The sequence below is a fragment of the Chroicocephalus ridibundus genome, chromosome 4 (genome assembly GCF_963924245.1).
Source record: "Chroicocephalus ridibundus chromosome 4, bChrRid1.1, whole genome shotgun sequence".
NCBI classification, from domain to species: Eukaryota; Metazoa; Chordata; class Aves; order Charadriiformes; family Laridae; genus Chroicocephalus; species Chroicocephalus ridibundus.
The window spans coordinates 5,202,458-5,208,288 of record NC_086287.1 but is presented as its reverse complement, the minus strand read 5'-3'; the positions used below and the strand labels follow the sequence as shown (position 1 = coordinate 5,208,288).

The 5,831-nt window shown below is 50.7% G+C and overlaps 1 protein-coding gene across 1 annotated transcript; it reads left to right on the top strand.

The window, feature by feature from the left end:
* The first annotated feature begins 219 nt into the window (after positions 1-219).
* DBX1 (developing brain homeobox 1) lies at positions 220-3,866 on the top strand. Its single transcript, XM_063334771.1, has 4 exons — positions 220-574; positions 1,080-1,181; positions 2,911-3,113; positions 3,492-3,866. The coding sequence occupies exons 1-4, from the start codon at positions 220-222 to the stop codon at positions 3,864-3,866; spliced, it is 1,035 nt and encodes a 344-aa protein (XP_063190841.1).
* The last annotated feature ends 1,965 nt before the right edge of the window (positions 3,867-5,831 follow it).

Here is a 5,831-nt window from a genome sequence, read left to right as displayed (position 1 = left end):
TTGAAAGAGCCTCAGCGGGGCTGACCACTATAAAACCCATCGTCCAGGAGGAAGGGGCAGAGAGAACCCCGCCAGGCTCGCTCGCTGGATCTTTACTAAACGAGGTTTGCAAAACAGAAAACAAAACAAAACAAAACAAACAAACAAGAAAACCAACCCAAAAAGCAAGCAAACAAACAAGCGAGCGGCCCCAGCCCTGCTCGGCGGACGGCCCCTGCGATGATGTTCCCCAGCCTCATCGCCCCCCCGGCCGTCTACCCAAGCCTCCTGCGGCCGACCCCCACCCTCACCTTGCCTCAGTCGCTGCAGTCAGCTTTTTCCAGCCATTCCAGCTTCCTGGTGGAAGATTTGATCCGGATCAGCAGGCCCACCGGTTACCTGCCCAGGACTGGCCCCCCGCCCAGCATGTCCCCCCCGACCTCGGCCACCAGGACAGACTCCGGGACGCCGGAGCTCGCCAGCTCCACCACCGCCGCCGGCTCCAGAAGGATCTGTTCGCCACAGACATCCAGCAGCGAATCCACTTTCCTGAAGTTTGGGGTCAACGCCATCCTCTCCTCCGCCCCCCGCACCGGTAAGCGGCCCCCGTTCCCGACCCCCCGCTCCGGGGCTCCGCGGAACCCACCGCCTGCAGGAGGAGGGTGGTGGCGGGGGGGGGATGGAGAGGAGGAAGACGGTTTAGGAAGGGGAGGGAGGACCGAGTACGGAGCTGCGGAGCCCTCCGGCATTACCGGTATTTAAGGGCGAGCGCTGGCTGGGTGCTAGTCCCGCTCCGCCGCCCCTAGAGCGTCCGCAGGACAGGCGGGAGGATCAGGCAGCGGGGGGGGGGTTCCACCGCCGGGATCTCCTGGGTGACTCTGCCATCCCGGGGGCCACTTGCCTGCCAAAACCCTCGCAGCAGAAATGCCGCTTTTCCCAGGCGGTTCCGAGCTCAGTTTGACTTTTTTTTTGGGGGGGGGGGGGGGGAGAAAAGTACCACCGCAGTGGTCCCCAGACCAAGCGACAGACCCAGCCGTGCCGTCGGTCGAGTGCAACCGGTGGAAACCCTCTGCTTAATTTCATTTTTATTTATTTACTAGAAACGTCCCCTGCGTTGCTTCAGAGCGTCCCTCCCAAGACTTTCTCCTTTCCGTACTTTGAAGGATCCTTCCAGCCCTTTATCAGATCTTCCTATTTCCCAGGTAGGTCTCTAAAAATCCCTCTCTCTCCCGGCGGATCCCGGTGATATTTCTCCGTGTCCCGTCCCCCCACCCCCGCCTCCCGTATCCTCCCCCGGGGGTTATGCTCTAGTTCAGAGGTTGGAGGGAGTACAACATTCAAGCATCAGTCGCGCCAATTTGATGCCCGATTTAGCACAGGCAGTGACTGCTTGACATTCCCTGCCCGCTCCCCACGCTGATCGGCAAATTAGCCGGGATTGTCACGGTCCCGAGGCGAGGCGGGTCCCCCTCCTCCCAGGCAGCCCCCCCCCCCCCCCCGCCCCAACTTCCCGTCCCGTCCCGGGGCCGCGCCGCCGCTTTCAGCACCACGAGGGGAGCGGTCAGCTCCCGCCGCCGCCCGCGCTCCGCTCCCGCGCAGCCCCGGCGGACGCGCTCCGCGCAGGCGGAGGGAGGCAGAACTGCCCTGAAAGCTGCTCTCCGCCCTGTTCCCCTTCCCCCAAATCTTTCCGCCCCCGCCGGGTTGCTGGGTTTACAGGCGGATCGAGGGTACCGCGGGCGCGGCTTTACTTCCCTCCTCCTCCTTCTTCACCGCGCACTAACCCTCCTCCCCTCCTTCACCTTGGGTCTCCCACTTCATCGCTTCTCGTTTAGACCGTCAGCGGTGTTCAAACGACACGGTCTGGGCGAGAAAGCAGGCTACCGGGCGTACGACGGCGCTGAAGTGTTATGATGCAGAGAGAACAATTAAAAAAAAAAATCTAATTACACAAACAAGCTATTAATTTAAAAAGAAAACAGGGAAAGGGAGAGAGCGAAAAAAAATAACCCAAGCTCTTCCATTCATCCTTCGGATAATGGAATTTGCTTCCTTTCTCCAGCATGTGAATAGCCTAACAAAAACAACTTGAGCTTTATAAATAGCTTTTCATGTCCATTTAATGAAAATGATTTGGGGAAAGAGACGATTGTGCCATCAGTATTCTCCCGAGGAGCTTGGCATGCCGTTGTGTTTAGTTTGAAAGTGTAAATCTCTTTTGTTCCAATAATATATGGCGTTAGCTGCTTGTCCTCAGTCTTTTTCTGTTAGTTCATTACTACACAATTACCATTCACGCTTCATTAGCATCTCTGTCTCTCTTGGGGAGGTTCCCCCCCCCCCTTTTTTTTTTTTTAAAGACGAAATTCTGCCCTTTTTATCATACCAATGCCATTGAGAACCAGGCAATGTGCTAATTAGCTGTTACTTTTCATGTCTTCGGCTTGAATTCTCCAACTTTGGGGGGGGGGGGAGGGTGGGGGAGAAGAGATTAATATAAAAAGATGAATACTGATTGATCAAAACTGCATCTGAAGAGGAGCGGTTTTGTTCAGAATCAGAAAAGTCCTCATTTTCATCTCAAGCATGATAAAGCATCTGAAATGATAAAAGCGCCTGAAAAAAAAAAATCAAATGCTTCTGAGTGGGAGAGAAAGCTTTTTTATTATACCTCTATCTTAGCCGGTACGCCTCACTTTGCCTTTTCAGGCCGGAGACCTTTGAATCTCCCAACAAAACCAGCCACTATTGATCCATTTTACACGTTTGAATTGATAGATCTAATCCCAGTGATCACGGGCTGAAAGGGGGGCGCTTAGTTAAGCCTAAAGCTCCTTTTCACAGCCCCAGGTCGATGGGTGCCCACCCGAAGGGCAGGGAGGGGGTGGTGGGGTCCAGTCCCACTCTACTCAGTGCTGTGTTTCCCCTCTGCAGCCACCTCTGCCGTGGTCCCCATCCCCGGCACCTTCTCCTGGCCGCTGGCCGCCCGTGGCAAGCCCCGCCGTGGCATGCTACGTCGCGCCGTTTTCTCTGACGTGCAACGCAAGGCACTGGAGAAGATGTTCCAGAAGCAGAAGTACATCAGCAAACCCGACAGGAAGAAGTTGGCAGCCAAGCTGGGCCTCAAGGACTCGCAGGTGAGAGAGGCGCTGGGTGGGGAGGGTAGAAGTGGTGCAGGGAGCTGGGCCCTCCATCCCTGGGGGCAGCTTGAAAGAAGCGGACAGGAGCAGGGAGAGCTGCCCATGACCAGGAGAAAGTCCAAAGCAAGTTACCGGGCCATGAGCATCCACAGAGCCAAGAAAGCGGCGCAATTCCCAGCTGGGCAAGTAGGTCAGGACAGACCACGGCCTTATTGGCCCCCAGCCCCTCTCTTAGGGTCCTCAAAGACCAGGTTCTGTGGTTCCTGTTAGCTTCGGTATAGGCATGAGCAAGGTTTCAAGGGTGCAACCAAAAGGCCTTTCTCGGTCCTTGTTTTACTGAACTGTTTCATTTCTGGGTGGTTTTCTCCTCTCTAGGTGAAGATCTGGTTCCAGAACAGGAGGATGAAGTGGAGAAACTCGAAAGAAAGAGAGCTCCTCTCTTCTGGTGGCTGCAGAGAACAGACCCTACCGACCAAGTTCAACCCTCACCCAGACCTCAGTGACGTAGGGAAGAAGTGTTCAGGAGAGGAGGAGGAGGAGGAGGTTCCCCCCGTGTGCCCACCCAGCCCCCGGCATCCCTTAACCTACCACCAGTCCCCAGAACATCTGCACTTGAGGGACAGACTGGACTCCCAGATGTCTCCTTCTCCATCCCATTCTAGCAGCCCCAGCAAACCTTCAGACTTCTCAGACTCAGAGGAAGAGGATGATGAAGGGGAAGAGGAAGAGGAGGAAATAACAGTCTCTTAGATCACCCTGCCCGCCCCTACCATCACACGGGGACATTGCAAAGATGTAAATAAAACAGAGTGCTATAAATTGAAGAGGTCATGTCCCACCCAAATGTCCACATGCGTCTCCAGTGCAGGTTCTTTATCACGTAGCTGCAAGGCTTTCTAGTTATATGTATTCCTTATTTTTCTGCCCCATGTGGAGGTTTTCACATTCACAGCATCTGCTAACATTTCATAACTCTCTCTGCTTAACAATCAACATTTGCTCCATTAGCTACCTTCTGCTGAAAGCAGGTCACAGGCAGCTCCTTGCTTTACAGCAGGGAGGAAAGTATAGCCTTCTTGAGAAGGGACCTTTTTGTCTCCCAGATAGGAAACAACAAAAAATACAATACAGATGCTGTGGCCATTTTTACTACCTTTCAAGGGAATTTCCAGCTACCATTAAGATTTCAAAACCCTGAAAACTGGTCTGATGTAGCAACCCTCTCCTCCAAAATTAAATAACATTATTGAGGGACACAGACCAAACGCTGCCTCCCTCCTCACCCCAAATAGCACGATACTTGGGCAACAGACCTGTTGAAATCCCTGGAATGACTAAGGTATAATGCAAGTGTGCCTTGTGTAATGGAGACCTTATATATTTATATGTTTTTCATTTTAATTTATGCATCAATATTCTATTAGAAGCACTGTCTAACCCACCTTTTTGCCCACGGGCTTGTGCTTCTTTTCCGCTTTGCTTCTGCTATCCATGGTGTGGACAGAGGAAAGTGGATGTGCCTCTTTGATTTTTTTTTTTTTTGACTGAACTTTGCTGTCTTTGCACAGCTTATATGAACTGTACACTATTTTGTACACTTACTCTGTATGGATGTTTTATACCAAGGTTATTGTGAATGAATATAACGATGGCTCAGCAAGATTTCTCTCCTTTTTTTAATTAAATGGCAGCTAAACTACAGAAAAATGTAGCTGTTTAATTTTGTAACTTATAAAGAAACGCTTTTATTTTGTATTTTACCATGTACAGACTTTAAATATGTATATATAATAAAGCAAATGATTGCCAAATAAAAAGAAAAAGTAGATTTCCAAGCTTGATCATTCAGTAATACTTGATTCCTGCCTACAGGTTGTTGTAGTTTGTGTCTGGGGCCAAACAGAGAAAGAAAAGAGAAGTGCATTTTATCAACAGCGTAGTGATTCTCTTCAAATCAGCTTCAAATTAAATAGCCTTACAAAAATATCTTCCTGTGTTTTAAGTATGGAGTGACTCAACCAGAGGATTAAAGGTTTTCTACAGTCACTCCCCTCTAAAGACCTTCTGACTCCCCTCCTTCCTTCCAGTTATTATTGCCCAGGTAGGTCATGGTGGACACTTGCCCCCCATCACCCTGTTAAGATACAACAGTTTGTAGACCGGGAGCATGTGATTAGACTATGCTTATGGGGTAGAGAAATAGAATGAAAAAGATAGAATTAAGACAACTCTTCAGCCTTAAGTCCAGTCAAGGATCACTTCTACGATGCAAGGCAAATACATAACTACTTGCGTATTTTTGTTTTAGATACAAATACACACTACAGAAACGTCAATGTTTTCCTGCTCACATACAGGTAGCGGAGTCCTTGTGAAAGAGATTTCATTACAAAGTTAGTTATTTTCCACTCCGCAGGCTCTGACTAATGCCCACCACTCATGACATGCCAAAACAACGGAAATAAACGCAGGAGACATCACCTGAACCCCACTATCCCTTTAAGCTCCATTTCACTACAGCGTCACAGCCACAAGGAAAAGCATGAAAGGGAGAATGATTAGATGGAAGTGACCACCAACAATCACCTAGTCCAACTGACTGACTGCATCAGGGCTGACCAGAAGTTAAAGGACATTGTCCAAATGCCTCGTAAACACTGCCAGGCTTGGGGCATCGACCATCCCCTCTAGGAAGCCCATTCCAGGTCTCCAGCT

Coding starts and splice junctions, on each gene's coding strand:
- DBX1 (XM_063334771.1), top strand. CDS start 220: ATGATGTTCCCCAGCCTCATCGCCCCCCCGGCCGTCTACCCAAGCCTC. Junction 1,182..2,910: donor CAGATCTTCCTATTTCCCAG/GTAGGTCTCTAA, acceptor TCCCCTCTGCAG/CCACCTCTGCCGTGGTCCCC. Junction 3,114..3,491: donor TGGGCCTCAAGGACTCGCAG/GTGAGAGAGGCG, acceptor TCTCCTCTCTAG/GTGAAGATCTGGTTCCAGAA.